General features: G+C 38.2%; 2 protein-coding genes and 1 long non-coding RNA gene across 5 annotated transcripts; 1 reads left to right on the top strand and 2 right to left on the bottom strand.

The window, feature by feature from the left end:
* Positions 1–163: 163 nt before the first annotated feature.
* styx (serine/threonine/tyrosine interacting protein) lies at positions 164–5977 on the bottom strand. Its single transcript, XM_042417602.1, has 11 exons — positions 5642–5977; positions 5215–5247; positions 4062–4115; positions 3843–3940; positions 3624–3684; positions 3476–3512; positions 3345–3384; positions 3076–3126; positions 2679–2751; positions 1219–1312; positions 164–768 (listed from the first exon to the last, which is right to left on the bottom strand). Exons 1-11 carry the CDS (start codon positions 5699–5701, stop codon positions 695–697), a joined length of 675 nt encoding a protein of 224 aa, XP_042273536.1. The 5' UTR covers positions 5702–5977; the 3' UTR covers positions 164–694.
* Positions 5978–11843: 5866 nt separating this feature from the next.
* Positions 11844–16380, top strand: LOC121894106. 3 transcript variants are annotated; one of them, XM_042406474.1, is made up of 4 exons: positions 11844–12244; positions 13503–14896; positions 15014–15428; positions 15551–16380. In XM_042406474.1, the coding sequence occupies exons 1-2, from the start codon at positions 12172–12174 to the stop codon at positions 14123–14125; spliced, it is 696 nt and encodes a 231-aa protein (XP_042262408.1). In that variant the 5' UTR covers positions 11844–12171; the 3' UTR covers positions 14126–14896; positions 15014–15428; positions 15551–16380. The 3 variants fall into 3 exon arrangements, with proteins under 3 accessions (XP_042262408.1, XP_042262402.1, XP_042262392.1); XM_042406468.1 differs by having other exon boundaries at positions 15025–16380; XM_042406458.1 differs by having other exon boundaries at positions 15014–16380.
* On the bottom strand, positions 13382–21223 carry LOC121894134. The gene is made up of 7 exons (XR_006095486.1): positions 20547–21223; positions 20275–20353; positions 19613–19815; positions 19142–19237; positions 18219–18417; positions 17052–17141; positions 13382–14843 (listed from the first exon to the last, which is right to left on the bottom strand). It is a non-coding gene; the product is annotated as an uncharacterized LOC121894134 (long non-coding RNA).
* Between the last annotated feature and the right edge of the window lie 372 nt (positions 21224–21595).

Genomic DNA, 21595 nt, shown 5'->3' with positions numbered 1-21595 from the left:
CTGACATATACAGCAAGGTCTCCAGAAAGATTTGTTTAAAAAGAAGCCATAGTTATGTATCTGTGACTGTAAAAAGTCTTATAAATAATAACAGCATGTTGACAAGAACAATAAGGTGAAACGCAGCATTACATTATAATGTAAACACACAGCTCGACAGGACTCAGTCAGACTTGTTTTTATTATGCATTGAGTTGTTATTTTTCCATTCCTTACTATCCAACATTAAGCTTGATATTAGTTCATAATCCTATTACTCCCAAAATAAAGGCATTAGCTACTTCTCTTCTCTTGTCCTCCACTGGGCGACGTCCTGGCTACTTTCCCTTTTGCCGACTGCCCCCTTCTGGTCGTCCACAAATTCAAGTATCGAAAGTGCATTATTGCAATACTGTCCCGCTGCAAATGCAAAATGCTTTAAATACTATAAAACTGCAAAAAATTCTCCCATCAGTGCATACAGCTCAAGAAAAAAAAAAAAAAAACGTTATCAAATTTGCCCGTTACCCTTCAGAACTCCATGTCTCAGACATGAGTGGTCCTCCCCATCCCGCCCTCATCCCTTCCCCTTAGAAAAAGTTCAAATATTTACATTTTTAATCCCATTAAAAATGTAAAAAAAAAAAAAAAAAAAAAAAAAAAAAAAAAAAAAAGAAGAGTGCACTGCGCCACACGGCTAAATATCAGCAAAAGCTCATCCGTTCTGCGCTGCTGTGACCTGCATTGCTCCAAAGTCCTCGTCTTCCTCCAGGCTGCGTTTACGGCTTCCTGTCAAGAAATGTAGACGTGAACAAAGAACAATTACATCTGATGATCTAAAACTACAGAACGCTTTTAACCATTTTCAACAGGTGGTTTAATAACCCTGGAACATTTCATAGTCTCTGCTGCATGAAATTAACAACATTCAGGGAGAGAAAAATTAGTATCAAAGGAAGAATGAGCTGGTCCTCGAGGGTCTGAATGTTAGCGTCTGTGTCTTTCACTCAGAAGCACTCATCACACTGGGAGACACCATTGTTACTTCATCACTTCTATGGCAACATCCCTATCCAATGTCCAAACAACATGATGTCAGTCAACCCTTAAATCCAATTGTGGAATGAGTCTGGTTGAGAAATGTGAAGGCTCTGCGTGTCATTGTTTTTTGTGCTGCTCTACTGACAAAATGACATGATCTGAGGAGGTAGGCGTGACTGTGCAGGGCGGGACACAAACCTGGCATCCCGGCTTGTAAGGAGAAGGACCTGCCCAACTGCATCGGTGACATCATTTTAATGGTCAATTTGGCTAGGTAGATCGCTTCATACTCCTAGGAAACAAATGGAAGAATTGAGTAGTTAAAATAAGTATGAATGTACAGTCAACAGCACACAGTGTGTGTTTGGAGGCCGACAGTCTGATCTTTTGCATCAGCTTTATGCTTCAAACTCCACCTCAATATATTCTAAAAATTATACTGATTAAATGATGATGTAGCTCTTTGGTTATATCCAGGTTTATTGTGTTGCTGTCAACATGACAACAAAATGTTGCAAGACAAACAAACAAAGTCAGTGGTATCCTTAGTTGACCATGACAAAAAAATCCCCAACATGTGGGCAACACATCCTGGCTAATAAGAGGATATCTCAGTATAAGTCAACCCTGGATATTGTTAACAAGATGCAGCATTTACATCCACCAGTTTTAAAATGAAATATTTATGTAATATCTAAAGTAAATAATGTGCCTTCACATGCACACAGACACAGGCTTGTTTGATTTACATTAGTCAAAAAGAGATGACAACTTATCCTATGTCCAAATAGCAAGTGGCTTGCTATATGTGGCCAACAAAGACCCACACTGGAAGAAGACTATGACTACCAGCATACTAAAGATAGGAAAATAATTTCTCCAGGGTAACACCAGAAGCGGATCACTGAGAATGAAAATACATAAGATAACAGATCACCTGAGTGAGTCTGTTTCAGAACACATTCTACAGACACCACACCCTTAGTCCTCGCAGGCATGCATATGATCTGCTGCAATATTGTCAAAAGACTACATTCCACATTTGTTGGTTAAAAGCAGAGAAAAGGGAGAGTAACTAACTGTGATGGTTGCACAGATGTAGCTGCAGCCTATTAGTGATACAGAGACATCCTAACATTTTAAGGTCAAAGAGCTCAAGTGGGATATTGTGTTGACTAACAGGTTAGTAGTGCATTTATTTTCAGTAATGGAAATGCTTTTCATGTTGATTAGTCACAATTCAAACCCTATTTTAAAGGCACAGTGTGTAGAATTTAGTAGCAACTAGCGGAACAGACTTGGCAGAAATGGAATATAATATTCATAAGTATGTTTTAATTAGTGTACAATCACCTGAAAATAATAATCACGCTTTTGTCACCTTAGAATGAGCCCTTTATATCTACAGAGGGAGCGTGTCCTCTTCCATGTAACCCACCATATTGCACTGCCATCTTTCTACAGTAGCCCAGAAGGGACAAACTAAATAAAAGTTTAAAGAGGGCCTTCAGCGTTTTTTGCAAGTTTCACAGCTACCATGGGTTCTCCTACACGCTTGGAAGGGGAGTGGTATTCAGTTGGTTGCCATCTGCAACCTCACTGCTAGAAGCCACTAAATCCTACACACTGGTCCTTTAACTAAGCAAGTCGAGTCTTACCTGTAGCTGATGCACAAAGCCGACATTAGGGTTGATGCAGAACCTCCTCTCCTGTACGTGGCTGAATGCATCCCTAGAGTGAACATAGCAGAAGATTACAGTCACTGACATACACAGCAAACAGTAACATGTACCATATATTATCAGTTCAGCTGTACGATAAGCAAGTTAAGCTGAGAATTTTACATAGCTTTGTACATTTCTGTCACAAGCTAAACTCAAGATGTATACGTAAAATCATACATGCTTGTCAGATACTGGTGCAAAAATGGAAAAAAAAGGAATGTGTATCTAAATCATTCATTCATTTAACAATCACACATTAGAAAAGTTATACTGGTTTTCTCCTGAGGTACAACAGAAAGCAATGGTTTGAGCTGAGGGGACAAAAACTCACCTGTATTTCATCCCAAATGTTTCCATAAGGTATGCAATCACTAAGGCAGCACTGAAAGAATAAATAATTAAATAGACACAGTTTTATATTCACACTGTAATTTGTGCTCTGCTGCTCTGGTCTCTGAATTTTCTCAGGAAAATTATAGATATAAAATCCAAGGACTGAAACAGTTGTTTACAATAATATAATATTCAGTACATAATGAGTTTCAGGGCATGAAGGTAATTATATTATGAAATAATGTAATATCAAAAAACAAACCTTACCTTCTTGATATCCCTGCATTACCATGAACCAGTACCTTTCCTAAAAGAGCAAACCAAAAGATTGTAGTTTGTAAGACTTTTTTATCTATCACGGTCTAAGCATAAAACATGATAACTGCATGCATCCTCACCTCCTGTTGTTAGGCAGCTATCAATAAATTCTTTAGTCTGTTAGGAGGAAAATCCAACACAGTACATCAGGCACAATGGAAATGCCATACCTTGTGTTAAATGCAAAGCCTGCTAAGAAGGAAGTAAAAAGCCCACTTTGTAACTCACCGAAGGGAAAAATCTTATAATATTTTCCACTGGATTGTCAGCAATATCTAACACAAGGTATCTGCAAAAACATCAAGTTCAAAAGGTTAGCAAGAAAGCGCTACTTAACATAAAAGTCTCACTTTTCCCAGACAAAATTTCAAACAAAAATTGCAATGATGCAACTTGCACATCATGTTAAATCCTCAAGTGACACAGATATGATGAGTTCTCACTTACCTAAATGTATGAGGGAAATTAGGTTTGATAAAATTGGCTTCAATGTCTTGGCGGACACACACAATATGCGTTATGCCCTGTCTCTCAAGAATTGGCAGCTAGACAAAGAGAAAGAAAAGAAGTATTATGAGCTTGAAATGTATGAAAAATGTATTTCTCTTAGCTTCTTTGTGTCACCATCACCCAGTGCAAGTGATTAAATTCTGTAAACAAAGTTACCTTGCTTTTCATTGCAGCAGAGTAGGGACCTAAAAACAGTCCCGGCAGTATCTCCTGAAAATAGAGATATACAACATCAGTAAAGTACAGGCAGAGATATTAGCTGATGTTCAAAAGAATCACCCTGACTAGAGATACAGCAATTAGCTGATTAATCGATGTTGCCAACTAATAAATTAATTACCAAAAATTTTGATAATTGATTGATCAATTTGAGTCATTTATTCAAATTCTCTGATTCCAGCTTCTCAAATGTGAACATTTTCTGTTTCTTTAGTCCTCTTTGACAGTAAACTAAATATCTTTGGGTTGTGGACTGTTGATCAGGACAAAACAAAACATTCGAGCATGTCATCTTGGGCTTTGGGAAAACGGTAATCAACATTTTTCATTTTATAACAACTAATCCAGAAAATAGTTGCAGCCCTAACCCAAACCTATGCATTGTGATTAATTCAGGATGTGGCACTGTAGCAGCGCACAGTCAGACAATTTATACTAAAAACTATTAATATGTCAGTTTGTGTAATTTGTGTCTATAAGTATCAGGTTCTCAAATCTGTAAACAACCTTAATCTGTGAATTAGGTTAGCAATATGGTTGAAATGAACAAGAACTTAATATATTAATGAGAAACATGTAACAATACACAGTATATATATCACGATATAGTGAATGTATGTATGTAAAAATCATATGTACAATAATCACACTGATGTTTAATCCAATCAGCTGTGTTCCACTGTTATGCTTTATATCAAATAAATAAAGTATGTCAGTTTTTCATTACTACAATCTGATTGGAATCATTAGTTTGGACAGCAGACATGAACATGACAGCATGATATGATTTTAACATCACAATATGATGCCAGTTGAAGTTGATAAGTTAAACTATTCTGAATTATGGCTCATTTTCCAAATAGGAAGCAGATCCTGTTTTTAGGCATACATATTCTGTTATACTCTTACAAATGATCAAATATTTGCTTTTAGTAGAATTACACTACTGTTGGTAGAGAATGTGAAATCTATACTTTTACCAGTGTTAATTTGGTGTGAAGTGAGCCACTGCCAATTACAAGAAATGACAAGAATTGACATTCTGCCGTCAAGACTTTCAAAAACAACGAACAAGACTCTTCTTACAAACCTGCATTTCTCTTCTCATTGGATAAGCCCAGTCCTGTAAAAAGGGGATTTAAAGGCAAGGTTAGAAGCTGAAGGAGATTCTGCTAAGTTGCTTTGTTGATATGACAGCTGTTGGAGGTGGTTCAGCCAAATGACAGCCTTAGATATGAATACTAGTTTACTTTGTGTACATACATACGTGGCTAATGTTAGGAGGCTAGGCTACTCAAGTGTTGGCTCAGAGAGCAGCAACGTTTATTAACCAAGAAAATATATCGACACAGACATTTAAAGAAGAAAATAAAGACATGAGAGTGTCACTGATTCACATTAATGGAGTATACCCCCAAGAAACACACAATTCCCTGCTGGGTGCATATTTTAGCTGGCTGGAGTGGAGGTTAGCTCAGTGGACATGTCGGCTAAAACGCAGGCTGCTGTGGACTCACCAGAAGGTCCTCCGTGGTCGCGGGCAGAGACGGGAACTGGAGTTTGATCTCCTCGTCCATGCTGCTGTGTGTTCGGGCACCGCCGGCCCGGCTCTGCGCGGGGTATCGATGTTTCTCACCGCGGGGTTAGCTGGACAATCGATGCGATCTGTTTTGAGGCTCCACATGCATGTCCGCCATGCTGTCCCCTGACAGATGTGTCACGTGACCCCCGCCGCAGACGAACGGACGCGGTGGAGCGCAACGGCGACGTCCCGCGGTCACTTTACGAAACGCATAGCAGTCCTTAAAGGACTGGTTCACAGTTTTTCAAGTCTGCCTTAAAACAACAGTCAGGTGTCCATATGATCACCGAAGGAGGATTTCCTCGCTGTAATCATTCCTCCGGTTCAATCAAAAGGTCATTTTGTGCAAAAATGCATTTAAAAGTTTATTTGAAGCTTATATGAGGCTTCAGCAGTCTGAGTTAGTCATATCAAGTGCATATCTGCCACATTTACAGTCTTTTTAGCATCAAATTTCCTCTTTGTGTTTCTCTGTTGAGTTGCAGTGGATGTATAGTGAGAAAAAGAGGGACTTAGGCACTAAAAAGACTGAAATGTTGAAAGATATCTACTTGATTTGACTAATCTGGACGTTGAAGCTTCATATACACAGAAAGAGGCTTGTGGATTTTGGCCCCCATCACTTACATTGTAAATACATTAAGAAGGGATCTTCTAATGGTCAGTATGAACAGGAGGAAAAACATGTTTCAGCGTTCATTTGGGTACCTGACTGTTGTTTTAAGACAAGCTTAAAAAGTTGTGAACCTGTCCTTTAAAACAATTTGTCAGGTGCACATATTAACATTGAAAGAGGATTTGCTTCCCATAATCATTTGTCTTGTTCAACTGACCATTAAAGTATCTCTTCCTAATGCACTTTCAATGTAAGTGATGAGGGGTGTTCTGACGAAAGTAAACAGGTCTACATAAAAAGGAAATAGCTTACATATAACAATATTTATTGCACTCTCTTTATTTCTGTTTTTGTGTTAACTTAGACCTTTTAAATCTCCTATATAAATGTTCCTGTATCTTGTTAGAAAAACTAAAACTCTACCATATAATTTCACATCAATACAAAAAAAATATTTAAACAAGCCTGGTCATCTGTACACATTGTACTCATAGTGCTAATTTGTGCAATGGCTACTTTCATTCACAAGCTCTAGCATATTCATATGTAACACTGCATGTGTGAGGTGTTAACCTGTCTCTGTCGTGTCCAGGAACTCTCTCTTCTTATCTCTGGACGTGCATGTCTGTGGTTCTGTGTAGGTCAAAACCTATTTTAATCTCTTGAATCATTATTTTTCAACACAGCTTTTACCGAAAGGTTGTTTCCCATGTGTACTCATGCATAACTACAACTACAGGAACAGCATTAGTTAAAAGTACCAGACCCCAGTGCCAGAGATCAGGAAGCCCACAGGGTCTTAAATATCATCTGGTACAGACCTGAATTCTTGACCTTTACAGTGAGGGGATCTGTGGGCTCTATGCTGTGGGGGGCATTTTGCTGGCATGGTTTGGGTCCACTTGTCCCCTTACAGGGAAGGGACACTACAAATCAATACAAAGTTGTTCGGAGTGATCACCTTTATCCTATGATGAAACATTTCTATCCTGATGGCCTCTTCCAGGATGACAATGTCCTAATTCACAGGGCATGAGGGATCAATGAATGGTCTGATGTGTATGAAAATTATATGAATCATATACTGTGGCCTTGCAGTCACCAGATCTCAACCCAGTTGAACACCTGTGGGAGATTTTGGACCAATGTGTTAGACAGCGCTCTCCACCACCGTCATCAAAACACCAAATGAGGGAATATCTTTTTGAAGAATGTTATTCCTCAGCCGTGGCATTGATTCTACAACTCTCTGAACTCTACTGGAGGGATGAACATCATTCTTTGCACAGATTCTTCGCACAGATTTGCAGAATGAAAGTGGCTTTAGTGAATTCCTTTTACTACTGACAACAGTTGGCATACAGGAGTCACTGCCCTGACAAAGGGAATGCTCCTGGTTGCTCAGCACAGCAGGATAAATTTAGACTTGGACACAGTTTCTTGTGAATCGGAGGGAGTTAGCGGATGCCTGCTGGTCTACTGGTGGCTACTGAGCAACTACCTGTAAGCTCAGACTTTGACAGCTTTGACTTTAACAACAGATTTCCATCAAGTCAAAGCACAATGTCACACTGGAAGACAATCAATCACTGAATCTACCAACTTTATAACATCCACAAAAGCACAGTTACTACACTGTATGGTTGGTATAAAATTATTTTAGTTCTGAAAAGTAATGTCAGAGCTCTGCCATGTTGTCGGATAGGCTACACTCACCTGTACCAAAGTCAGTTATTTTGACCTTTAATAGTTGCCATACATGGTTCACCAGGAGTTCATAAACTCTTCAAGAGTTGCAGAGCTGTAGCCAACTGAAGTCATAAATAAACACATATTTTATAAGGTCAACTGTACTGACTAAACTAATTGTAGGAAGTTATGATAAGGTCTTTCTGGGTGGTCAAAATAACATTAACTCCTGAAAAAAATGCAATACACAAGAAGACCACTACAATCCAACGCTTCAAAAGTTACCAAATCCCCATCTCACTTACAGTTGTTGTCACACCTTTAACTGTGAAAACTGTTACTTTGATACAACTGAGGCAACATTTGTTGTCAACACTGATATGTATTTAACTGTATGTGAAAAAGTGAGTACAGTCTCCTAGAAACAGTCAAGAAATTGAGTGTAGCCAGTGTCAAAAAAGTCAGCATAAAACCACATAAATAAATAAATAAAATACAAAGTGTTATCACTGTAATACTCCATATAACAGGTCAAAACCTTTAAAAAATCCTGTTGTTGCAAACTTCGGCCAGCCCTGGAGGCTACATGAACAAACAATAGTATTAGGACTTGCTTTTCTCCTCCTTTACTTAAAACGATAACTTCTCAAATTCACCTGAAACTGTTTGAGCTGTAATCTGATCCAAAATAAGCAAGTGGACAACACCAATACCCATGGAACAACTTTAGCAACAAAGATGTCAGTTTGAAAGAGAAGGAGGGGTAACTTTGCCAAAGGAGCACCTTTACACAACACAGAACCACTCTAAGTCAGTCCATAAAACCAGACTAACATTTAGAGGAATCACACTCATAAGGGTTACAAACATCTAACAGTTTTGTCTCACAAACAACAAACAGCTTTTCCTGAGTGTCAGGCCAAGAGCTGTCTAGACCAGTAACTCGTTTTTGAGGGTCATGAACCTGGATGTTAGTTTTGGTCGCATTGTGGCCAGTTCAACAGTCTTTGAAAGACTTCAAAGGTTTTGGCCAGTTTTGAAGGATACTACAGGTTTAGAGCGTATGTCAGGCCAAGAAGAAGGCAGCATGCTCTGGCCACGTTGCCCACATCAGTAAACACTGGGATGATGATGCCCACTGCATCTGGCTCATGGCAAACATAAATCTTCATGCTGAGCATTTTAAGGTCCTGTTACACACTGACCTCTGCTGTTTCCTGTACAACATACAGACAAAACACAATAATGAAGACAAACGGTCTCATTTGTTGTTGAAACATTCAGATAAATTAGATTTTATGTTATCTTTTTCAGGTAATACTTCAGTTTCATTGAAGCAAAACATCACACCTGTAGAGCCCAGTTTAAAAATTTAAATAATTCAATAAGAATTCTTCATTTGAGATTTTGTCCAGATCTTGTGATTTTTAAAAGGCCTTGCAGCTACTGCACATGATGTGTGCACGTACATCTATTCAAAGGCATCAACATTGTTCATGTGTAGATGGTGTTTCATGCTGTGTGCCGTTTCAGCTTTGTCTCCAGTCTACTACAAAAAATACTGAATGCACTACTTTGATCTTTTAGCCTTCTACCACCATTTATTGCACAAACAAATAACATACAGCAGTGATTCCAAGGGAGGAACTCCATAATTACAATTAGACTTAGCTGTTAAAAGGAGTATTTCAAATGTTTTGGAAGTGTACTGGGTATTCATTTTATAGCAAAGATTTGAATGAGAAGACCAATATCAATTTTGTGGTATCCTTGATTATGACATGATTTATAGAAGATGCCTAAGTTGCCTAAATTAAAACAAGTCAACCAAGTGAAATACAACACACTGTTAATCAGAAATGTGAGGATGACATGTTATGATTTCAGGGGGAATTATGTGCTATAACTGTTTCTTGGCCAAAGATACAGGAGTTTAAGAACTGCATCAGTATTAAACAAATAAAAGCTTTGTCAACTGTAAAGCATGCAAAGATATTCCAGTAGAGCCCAACAATAAAAATATGGACCTGGAAATGTGCATGATATGTCTGTCCCCTTTACCACATAGACATGAGATACCTCATTCTGAGAATACATTTCCCAAAGGGTCAAACTATTTCTTTTACAATTACTTTAGTTCTTTTAACGGTTCTTATTAACTTTTACAGAGGAGCTATAGAAAGCATCCTGACTGGAAACATCACAAATTGGCATGAGATGAGCACGGCCCAAGACAGGAATAACAGTTTCAGGTGAAACTTACCAGTCTGTCTACAGATCGACAAGTTAAAAAAATCTATTTTGTTGGAGGGTTGGGGGTTTGGACAGATGTGACATTAAGTCCCTTTGGTTTTAATTATATCATCACTTTGCCATACAGTTACTGTTAGCTGCAGCAGCTCCCTCCAACACCTTATGTGTTGAAGTAAACCTCATGTCTGTGCGTTAACAGTTGGCAACTATCACTCTTCTCACGCAGCCCAAACAAATATCATGCCAAATAAGTGGAGGCACAAAGCCACTGCTTAATGGAAAACATACGCTTACTGTAGGTATGAAGGCTTCCACCGCACATAACACACAGAAGTCCAGGCTTTTCTCCACATTTCACGTTTTGCATGGCTTTAGTTCACAAAATCTATGTTGTCTTTTTCACTTTCTTTTACAATTTCGCATCTATTACAGATTTTAATGCCCATAAAAATACAACTTTTAATGTGATGAAGGCGGAGTGTTTAACGGGTAAGATTTATGAGTCTTACTATTCATGTCAGTGAAATCCGGGTTTTGCAGAAACGTCAGCACTGATGTTGTGTTTGTTGCCCACTGTTGTATGTAGGATTATTTCCTTTGAGTGTATTAAATAGCTGTAGGCTGCCCATCACAGCAGAAACGATGTGCGTCTTCAAATTGAGAAAGAAGCGCTCTGTGCAATTTTATGCACCAGACACAGCAGCGGTAACCTCATTAATTTTTCATAATCATTAATTATGCCGACATAGCAACAGGATCAGTCAGGATAACTGTATTTTATTACACGCCAGAGAGGTAAAATGTTACACAGATTTCAAGTTTATCCAGTCAAATCGTTTGGAATAAAATAGCCAAATGAGTCCTAAGCTCCATCAGAGCTGTTGGAACTTTTCATTTGACTGTTTCCTCTGTAAAAATTCTGAAAATTGTTGAATCAACTTCTTACTTGAAGAACGAATGAAAACAGATACGTAAATAAAAGCTGAAATTAATACATAAATCAATAAAATATAAAATAAATGTCTTTTAATGTCAACAAATCTGAGTGTATTTATTTCTGTATTTCTAAATGTCTTTATTATCTGTGTGTGTATGTTAATGGCGGCTATAACTTCACTGTGAAGCAGAACTGGTCAGCAGAGCAAACCAGTCAGGAAAGCCCGAAATAACCATGAAATAACTATACTTTAAATAAGTTATCTAGTCTAGTGTTTAAAACCGAGTGGAGATCATGTCTGTAGGGGCTGCAACTAACGATTATTTTCATTGTCCATCAATCTGCCATCATTTTTTCGATAGATCAACTCATTGTTTAGTCTATGAAATGTCAAAAACAATCACAAATTCTCAGAGCTCCAGTGTGACATCTTCAAATCGGTGGGTTTTGTCCGACGAAAAGCCAAATGTTTTCACTTTACAAAGCACCAAATTCACACATTTGAGAAGCTGGAACCAACAAATGACAAAATGATTTGTCTAATCAATTATCATAATATTTGTCTGTTCAATGAAAAATCGTTTTAACTTGATCTTAAATCTTAAAAAAAGAACCCTAAATCAAATCTTAAATAATAATAAAATGATAAAAGAAAACAATAATTACTATGCTTTAAATCTATTTAAATTATAGTATTTAAACTAATTCATTAGAAATTAAGTCAAATGTTTATTATTTAGTTTCTGTAATTAGGCTACACTGGTTTGAAACCACGTCACTACGTTGTCACTGGTTGTCATGGTGACGTGCCACTATAAAAACCAAATTCCACTATTCTAACTTCATTCTGCACCTGAACTGCTGACAGGAGCTGAAACTGTGACACCAAATGGTGAATTGTTGACCTGTGAAAATAAGAAGTTGATAAACTGTGGAAAGCTGAGTAAGCAGCTGTTGAAGTGAGGAAAACATGGCCTCCTCTGGTTTACACCGAGAGAAACACCTGCTGACTTTAGGCATCCTCCGTGTGGATGAACGATATAGTAAAAGCAAGCAGGCCTCAATTAAACCATTAAACCTGCTGTACACATGTTTTTTAGGTGTAAATTTATTATACACGATGACATTCCATGAGTGTGCACTCGACAGTTCAAAAATATGTGAATATTAAGGTAATAAAATACATTTTTGGGGGGTACATAAGTGTCGTCGAGTTAACATTGAAAGTATAGGACAAAGATGGCGACTGGGCCATTTTTCATAAAATGCCAAAAGTTGTGTCTAATATGTGCGCCATGGAAACGACGTCAGGTATTGGAACTAGCTAGACTGACGTCTGACGTCAGTGTAACCTGCAGCCCCGCTTTTGTATGTGAATAATTGAGTTGAAATCCCTTAAAACCCAAAGTCAAACCATTCAAACAAGTAGAAGTGCAACTTCATCCAAACCTAAATTGATATTATGAATTATTATTAAAGCATATGATACAGCCTGGTTGTCAGATCTGGCTTTTGATTTCCTTGGAAAGGAAAAGATCAGATCAGTGTTGCTGAATATCACAAAAGTTATATTCATAATTTATGTGCAGACCTGACTACTTAGTTACAACTACAGAAGTGAAGCCTCTCAGTTTATAATATATATAATGATGATTTTTTACTTGAACATGGTAGCAGAATTGTGACCATATCCTTAGTCAAGTGCATTTACGGATTATGGTCTTACTTTATGCAACTGGCTCAGACTTTTTCTTCACTAACTCAACAGTACAGGGACATTAGTGTTGAATATATGTGACTAAATGCAAGAAATGTAGCCACATGGGACCTAGTTGGTCACTTAAGTCCCTCGTTATTGCCATATTGTGCCCATAAATCAGAGAGAGATATGAAATGAATGATGATTTGTAAGTTTATCACAATTTGACATGTGCTGCAGTTACAACTCGTCAGACACACACAACTTATACCTTAATCACTCAAGTCTCTAAACAGTAGGCTTCTTTAGTCCATGTGTTTGTAATGGTGCAAGAAAAATACATTTTTGCTTTAGGCTACTTAAGTTTTTCATTAAAATGCAGCTAATAAATGATTTCAGGCCTAACAGTGAAAGCAGCAGTTATATCTCTTAATCTGATTTTAAATGTCGTGTTAATAAAAGTATAGAAATGAAACAGATGTTGACAGTAACATTTTATTGTAAGTGGGGCTGATAGAAAATCTGAATCTGAATCTGGATTGAAAGCTGTTTAATGACAAGCTGACTAATGTGACTGTTTTCTTTTTTTCTTGTCCATGTAGCTAACCTGCCGAGGCCAGGACCAATCCTTCAACTGTTTCTTACAAACCTACGAAACCGACCTCTGAGAGCTGCGAACATCAAGTCGATGAGGGAGTCCATACTCAGCATGTATCACAGCCTAATCAGCGGTTCTAAGAGTTTCCCTGTAATTCCCTTCAAAGGATACCTGAGTTCAGTTCAGACGGTCACACCCTTTGTCCAGACTGAGCAGGAGCAGAGAGAGAACAACACGCCATCTCCTTTAACAGACGCACCAGCAGGTGTGATGGTGCCAGCTGCAGACTCCAGCTCTTCTCCTCCAACTATGATGACTCCAGTTCTTCCTGAGAGGACGGCGATGGCAGCCCTGAAGGCAGACCGTAGGAACTGTGTCCGCAACATGGATCTTGATGGCAGCACTTTCACCAGAGTCATCTCCACTGTTTACCGCTCCGATAGCACTGAGAGGGCCAACTGCTGGAGAGTGACCGACTACAGCACCGACGGCCACGTTCTGATGTCAGCGCTCTGTCAGTTTACCAAAAACTCGGCACAGTGTGCAAAGACTTCCGCGCTGAGGAAGAGGAAGGTGACAGAGGAAGAGAGCAGCCTGTCTGCACCAAAGAAGCGCTTGAGACTGTGATTGGAAGACCTATAGGCTTCTATTGTACATTTGTATATAGTTTGTATATAGTTGGTTCATCACTGGTGTGGTACATAGGTCAGTGTTTGTGGTGCGTCTTGCACCGGTGCGTCCTGCACCTTTCTTTATTTCTTTATGCTGGCCTGTGCATCCAACACGGTGGGAACTATGATTGATTGTATGAGCTCTCTTCAAAGAGGACTCAGGACATTTTGATTGTATTTTTTCCATGCAAGATGAGTTGGAAACTCATCCAGGATTTTCCTACACCTCTTGCCCAGTGTGTGTAGACGGGCACCAGTCCACCTGTGACCTTCAACAGCAAAAGCGGTTTAGATGGATTTTCTTCTTGTCCTCTAAAGCCATTAATATCCTTGGATGTGTTTTCTGGAACCAGAAATACATTCCACTTTATATAATGGGGCTGACTCCTCACCAGTTAAAATCAAGCTTCAAATTTAAGCCTAAACTGGGAATGAGAAGGCCAGTCACAACAGGGATTATTATGGCTGTAGGGACAGTGACAAAACTGGCAACGCTGCTGTTATCCACCAAAACAGGCAGGTGGACAAGGAAGGACAAGTCAATAGGAGAATCCCATGATGACAGGAACAGCAAGAGGCCAGTGAAGATATGAACCCACCACCTGCTTGTCTCCCAGTTAACTGGAGCAACCAGCAGTGGAAAGGGTGAAAACACTTGGCTGTGACATTCTGACCTGTGAAGGAAGATGGATTTTGCTTTTACACATCACCAAAAGTCAACAAATTGGTAAGTAATCCTTTACAAAAAATCTGCTTGTAGTGTGGTAGCCCCTTCTAAATACTACATATAAATGATATTACAAACATTTGAAGGTATTAACTGTTATCCTCCCTTATCTGCCAGTTGTCTTTAAGAGAAAAGAGGCGAGACGAGAAGAGACAAGAGAAGAGGATGCAACGCCCTGCACTACAAACCCTCATTTCAAATGACAAATATACATTTATTTGATTGTTGATTTCTGTTGTTCTGAGGTTAGTAACTATTCTCCCTTATGTGCCATTTGTCTTTTAGAGAGAAGAGAGGAGTCGAGATGAGACGAGGAAACAAGGAGACAGTGTTTTGTGATTGTTCTCCTTCAAAAAGATAAATATGATTTTTTTTCTATGTCATTATCTTCTACAGATGAATAGTTCTTCTGGTTGCTGGAGTTGTTCATTAACTATTATTTCCCATTTTCTGCCATTTGTCTTTTAGAACGGAGAAGAAGAAACAAAAGACCAGATCAGACAAGCAGAGAGGAGAGGAGACAGCATGCATTGTGAACCTTCTCATATAAAAAGATAAATATACATTTATTCTGTGTTTTTATCAGAATCAATATGTCTTCTGTTAATGTCATTGCTGAACTGTTATTCCCCTTATCTGCCTTTTGTCTTTTAGAGAGAGGAGAGCTAACAACACGAAGACTCAAGAAGAAGACAAGTGGAGAGGAGATATCATGCATAGTGAAACCTCTCATGAAAAAAGATAAATATACATTTATTATCTCATACTCAGAATTTCTGTACTGATCAATAGTTCTTTTGTTGCTGAATTTATTAAGTGTTATTTTTCCTTGTCTGTCTACTTTTTTGTTGTTGTATAAAGTTACATAATTCTGTTCAGTAAGACCTCTGAAACTATGTCAAAAAAATATGCTTAGCTTCGAAAATTCCACCAAACAGTCATCATGTCTGGAGAGACTTTTTTTGCTAACTTCCTGTAAAGAGGCGAACTGAAAAGGCACACTATTTTAAGACAGAACGACATCTAGTGGATTCTTTTTTTAGCATAAGATACCTAAACCGATTGGTAGAGATGCCTCAATCAAGAACATTAAAGGGTTAAAGCCACAAAGTTTTTGTTCTAGTGGTGATCTTAAAAGTTTCCAAACTACCAAATATAATAGACTGAATTTTGAGTAAATGTGTATAAAATGATGCATAAGACAACTAGAATAGATAAAAAACATGGGGTCTTAGGTTTGTATATTTCCCTCAGTATAAACAACATATAGCTTGAGACAGACATACTGTACAATTCATATACTTTATGTGATCATACAGTGAGAGAATCTTTTTTCTTTTGGCTAAATCCATGATCCAAACATATACCAAAGGCTAACTGAATATCAAAACACAACTTCTGACCTGCCATCAGTATCAAACTGACAGCACTTTCAATAGCTGGACTAACACTAGACAATAAATAAATGTTGGTACCGACTGTCACATCCTGCCTGGACTTTGTTTGGTTTTTGGACTTTTTGTGTTCTTTTGGGTTTCCGGAAGCTTAGAGTATTGTGTTTTTTGGTTTCCTGGTTTCCCTGTGTTTCCTCCTCCTGTGTTCATGTGTTCCTTCCCTCACCTGCCCTGCATCACCCTCGTTAGTCCTTCCCTGCTCTGTTTTCCCCACACCTGCCCTGTGTTAGCCTCATCAGCCCTGCCCTGCTCCCAGTGTTTCCCCAGCCAATCGGCTCCATCTGTTCACTCCCTTCTCCTGAGTTCTCCCCACCTGCACTTCATCTTCTCGTTAGTTCAGTTACTATTTAAGTCCTGTTTTTTTGTTCAGTCTTGGTTGGATCATTTGTCTTGTCTGCTAGTTCTGTTCTTGACCATTGTAAGATTAAAGGAGAATTTCATCAATTCTTATCTTTCATCAAGGCTTATACTTTCAATTATGATTGGAAAAGATTTAAAAATGCAGCTTTTTAATCTATGACTCAAGCTTTTAAAACCTGTATAGAAATATCAATTCAGTGGTCAGTAAGTGCATTTACATTGTCATAATTAAATGAAAACCATGTTAAAATGACAGTTATTTAGCTTTATGTCTTACATTAATAAATTGTTTTTCACTGTGATAAGACTTTCCAATACCACACTAAAATCATCTCACACACCTCACAGACACTGATGAAACTGTTGGGATCTTCCTTCAGGTAATATGGAAGTCCAAGCAAAGCAGCTGCTCTTCTCCTCTGGGTTGAAGTCTCAACACAAGAAAAACAACAGAAGACAAACTGTCACAACTGTAGCAATCAAACAGTAACATAGGCATGCTGCCTATGTTAGTTTTCATTATTGTATTAATATACACAATAATAATCTTTCATTGTAATCCTTTTATTTGTTACCTTTTGCATGTTTGTGTCTGCTGCGCATCCTGTGTGTGTAACAAGCAGAGTGTATGTTGTGCACCCGCCTGTGTAGGTGCATATTACTGTCCTGATAATGTGCCCTTAAAATAACAGTGAAACATTGCGCCATTGACTTTAGACCAGGTTTTTGTTGGTCAATAGAGCAATCGCTCTCTGCTGCCTCAAGATAGCAATGCACCAACAATGCGCCTGACCACACCTTACTTTTAGACCAACACGCCCATAGGCGCACTGATGGGCGCAAGTGCCATTGCTATTTTAACAATGTGGCGCTGGACGGGAAAATGACAACTGCGTCGGTCTTAAAATAGCAAAGAGACTTGCGCTGTGCTTAGTGCTGCTCTGCGCCGGGCGTAAGATAGGGCCCTTTATGCCCTTCCTTCTTCTCTCCCTTTTTTCCTTCTGCCCCTCACAATTTTGTGATATTATATCCTTTCTGCTCCCTATAGAAAACACAGTGACAATACAGATTCAGCGGATCAGATTTGTTTACAATGTATGCCATGTACCAGGCACAACCAACCTAACCTGAAACCAAGTTTTTCTCAAACTAAATTTCCACAATTTATTCCAATTCCTGCAATGGCACATTGTTCCAGAGGATAAATTCTTCTTTTCTACTTTCAAGTTGCGGTGTGAAAGTAAGAAAAAAAAAAAGTGATGACAAGTTGGTTTAAATATTGGTCCCAAGATGTAGCCTGTTGTTATTGTCTAGGTGGAGTATAATTTTGTTTTAATTACAAAGTAAATATACTTAAATGGTAAAAGTTAAAAAAAAGTAAAATATACTCAGAAAAATACACATCTACCAAGTTTAATCTTAACCACTAATAATTTATTTCTCTGCTATACTTCAGAGATAGAAAAAAATCTGTTCAGGGATATAAGTTATAACTGCTGTCGACCTACCTCTGACAGCATCACATTCAGGATGTATTTGATCCTGTCAGAAGAAACCATGTTGCTGACTTCAGCAGAGAAGGTGTCACAGATGTCAAGGAAGTCTGACAGGTATTTCACAGTCCAGCTGGGTGTTATCATCAAAGATGACTGGGACCCACCATTCCTCAAAAGTTAAGTGTGGCTGCTCCTCACCAGAGACAATGGCCTGAAAAGTATGAATTAAATACACTCAAATATTAATAATTACTCAGTCCTGCTTCCCTCTCTGGGACAACAAGCCCACTTAGGTGGGACCGACCTTGTCCCAAACACCTCATCTTGTAGCCTACTCCATCAGCTCCAGTGACAGCAAGCAAGCAGAATTACCCCAAATGTGGCTCCCTCTCCACAGTGGACAAGTGTGGCTTTAATACTCATCAGTGTAACTCCATCTAACTTCCATCTAACATGTACTGTTGCAGTTTGCTGTGGAAAGTGATGTGGCTGATGCCAATTAGGCTATGGCTCACCGTTATATGATAGCCATTATACAGTGCTTTGGTATCAAAGTGTTTCCTCTGTTGTAGTATAGTATAGTACATTTAAGCATGATGGAGTGTCTAGCAGAAGAGACCAAGCCTTATATATGAAAGAAGCAGATTGCAACTATCACAACATTAACCTTATTGCAGTTTCTGTATAGAAACTGGCAATAGATTCAGCAAAAAAATTATATTGTTTAATTTGTGTTTTTGTGAGTACTCTTTCATATATTGCGTTTTATTACATTGTGATACATTATCAATGGATCAGGTTAAGTGTATGCTCCTAAATTTGGTCATTTGTCTTTAGCTACAAAGTTTTCGTAAATAGTGTTCTATAGGAAATGGAAAAGTAATATGATGTCAAAGGAGTTCAAGTTCATGACATTAACAGAAAGAGAGGCTTACCCTAAGTGTTTCATCAACACCGTTGTGGTCCACAATGAACTTAACAAGCTCTTCATTTCTTTTGTGCCTGGCTTCAACAGTTTCTGCTGCTTTGTCCTGAAGCAAAAGATGAGTTGAAATATTTCAGGTGAGATTATATAAGAAAACAGGACTAAACTGAACCAACTTTCTCATAACATTGTCACCACAGTCTTATGGAAGTCTTCTAATTGTGTTATGTCTTTCACATTTTAAGCAGTCCCGTAATGTAGGTGTGATAAGCAAACAAAGCTTTTAGCTTAAAAGTAAATTAAAACATGGTTACTTATATCAGACTATAATTAATTTCCCGTTTCAATTTCTTGTCTGCAACACCAAAGACATGAATATTATAGTTATATATCTACTTATATGTAGAATTTTCATGTGCATCTAAGATTTACTTTTAGAAGTCAAGACCGTCTTATCCCATAATTAGTCGTCCATGCTTACCCTGACCATAACAATGTGGCCAACACGGGAGTTAGCCCAAGTTTTTTTTTTTCTGATGGTCGTCTCTGTGATGACAGTGTCTCCTCTTCCAGGGTTGTGACATTCTTCAAGGCCATCATAAAAATGCCAGCTTTATCCATACCCAGTTTGTGGAATGCCACAAAGTGATTTGCAGCACCCAGGTGATATGTCACAGCTGCTGGCTGGTATTGTACAAAGATTGTGTTAAAAAAGTCAAACTGAAGAATAATAGGCCAGCTAAAATGAAATGTCAGACTCAACAGACTTTTAGAATAGTAGAACGCTGGAACCCTAACAGCTAAATCCTCATCATCCTTGATGGTGTTTTAAAAAGGTGCTGTCTGGATATTGCTTGGAATTGGTTCATTCAAGTTGTACAATATGGGTGATATTTTCCTGTAGCTTACAATTGTGTAAAGGCTTCACACAACTTAGGTGCAGAATGTTTAAAATGATGTGATAACATTTAATTAATGTTTCGATAGTCCAGGCCTGGTCACATATCACAGTGATTCATCAAGGTCAGCGAAGGATATGGTCTTCAAACTTCGATAATTCATTAACAATGTAGATCTGTGGAACTGTTTGGCTGTTACATTCTAGATTGAATTATCAGAAATATATGCATACTTTACACTTACCTTTTGCAAGGAACCACTTTTAGCGACTCATTGGCCCACTTGTCAATATCAGTCTGCAAGTTACCAAAATCTGCACATCCTGACATAAAATGAAACATAATTTACAAAGACATGTACATGAACTTAGATATGACCAATCTCTATGATCGTCTTCTTATAACAAGACATTTTATTATCTGTAGAATAAATGAAACTATTGATTACAAGTACATTCATGTGCTTTAATAAATACATGCAATCATTTTCATTTGACAAAAAAGGGAAATACTTACAAGATATCAACAGAGTTGTACCTCCTTTTTGCTACAGGGCAGGCTGCATTCAGGCATTTTTGTTCAATTTCGGTTGTAAGTAGGAAGTCCAGTCTACAAGCAACCATGTCTTCCTCAGTCCCAAAAGTAATTCCACGACTGCCCTTTGAACCTTCCGATGGTGTTCAGCCACAGGAATTTCTCCTGTGACCACTCCCTCTCAAACAGCTCATGCACTTGAAGCAAAGTATCAATCCATGGGTCAAGATTTGCAGTTGTTTTTAGGTCACCTTCGATGCCTGGTCTCCTCTTTATTGCCAGATGCAGTGTGTACAAGAGGTTATCAACTGTACAAGTGTTTGTCATGGACACTGTTTGCTGGCCTATGGTTGCCTTTCCTTTCCAGTGTGGGTTTGGCAACTACTCCTTTTTCTGTGAGAGGTACTTTTGTGGTGTATTTTCATTAAGTGTCATTGGTGTGCTTAAAGACAATATTAAGCTATGCAGATTGATTTTATAAATTTTATAAGCAATAAGTGCCAGTGTGTTAGAATCTTATTGATGATGTATTTGTAATCTCATGAATCACATTTAATCACGATATACGTATCGAAGCACGGTAAAAGAATCATAATCATACGCTGGAGAAATTTGAGTGTGTTTGTATTACATGTCACTTTGCTTGGGTCTGCATTTAAGTCTTCACCTTTTTAAAAAATACACTCTGGAGAAGATCAAGAAATAAGGGTGTAAAGTGACTAGAATAACTTATAAAAAAAATAAAGGCCAGAAGACAACTTGGCAATAATGGTGTAAAATGATCCCCAATACTCATATAAAAAATTGGACATAACCAGATAGAATTGAATATGCCAGTACATATCCACGACAGCTCAAAACCTGTCTTGAAGAGTTTTGACCAACAACGAGTGACGAAGATAAAATATAATGGTGTAATTGGCCAAAAATAAGGAGGATGGACGATAGGTGTGACCTATGCCGACCCAAGGGTATAAAAACTATGCCCTGAAGGAAAAAACCTTCAGAGCGACCTGGTTCATCTTGTATGC

The sequence above is a fragment of the Thunnus maccoyii genome, chromosome 1 (assembly GCF_910596095.1).
Source record: "Thunnus maccoyii chromosome 1, fThuMac1.1, whole genome shotgun sequence".
NCBI classification, from domain to species: domain Eukaryota; kingdom Metazoa; phylum Chordata; class Actinopteri; order Scombriformes; family Scombridae; genus Thunnus; species Thunnus maccoyii.
The sequence above is the reverse complement of the archived record's forward strand: the minus strand, read 5'-3'. Positions and strand labels throughout refer to the sequence as shown.

What these genes read in the sequence shown, in the direction of transcription:
- styx (XM_042417602.1), bottom strand. Translation starts at nt 5,701, where the DNA reads ATGGACGAGGAGATCAAACTCCAGTTCCCGTCTCTGCCCGCGACCACG. An exon ending in CTGCTGCAATGAAAAGCAAG is followed by an intron (nt 3,941 to 4,061) that starts GTAACTTTGTTT and finishes CTCTTTGTCTAG; the next exon opens with CTGCCAATTCTTGAGAGACA. An exon ending in TTATAAGATTTTTCCCTTCG is followed by an intron (nt 3,513 to 3,623) that starts GTGAGTTACAAA and finishes TCCTCCTAACAG; the next exon opens with ACTAAAGAATTTATTGATAG.
- LOC121894106 (XM_042406468.1), top strand. Translation starts at nt 12,172, where the DNA reads ATGGCCTCCTCTGGTTTACACCGAGAGAAACACCTGCTGACTTTAGGC. An exon ending in CCGTGTGGATGAACGATATA is followed by an intron (nt 12,245 to 13,502) that starts GTAAAAGCAAGC and finishes TTGTCCATGTAG; the next exon opens with CTAACCTGCCGAGGCCAGGA.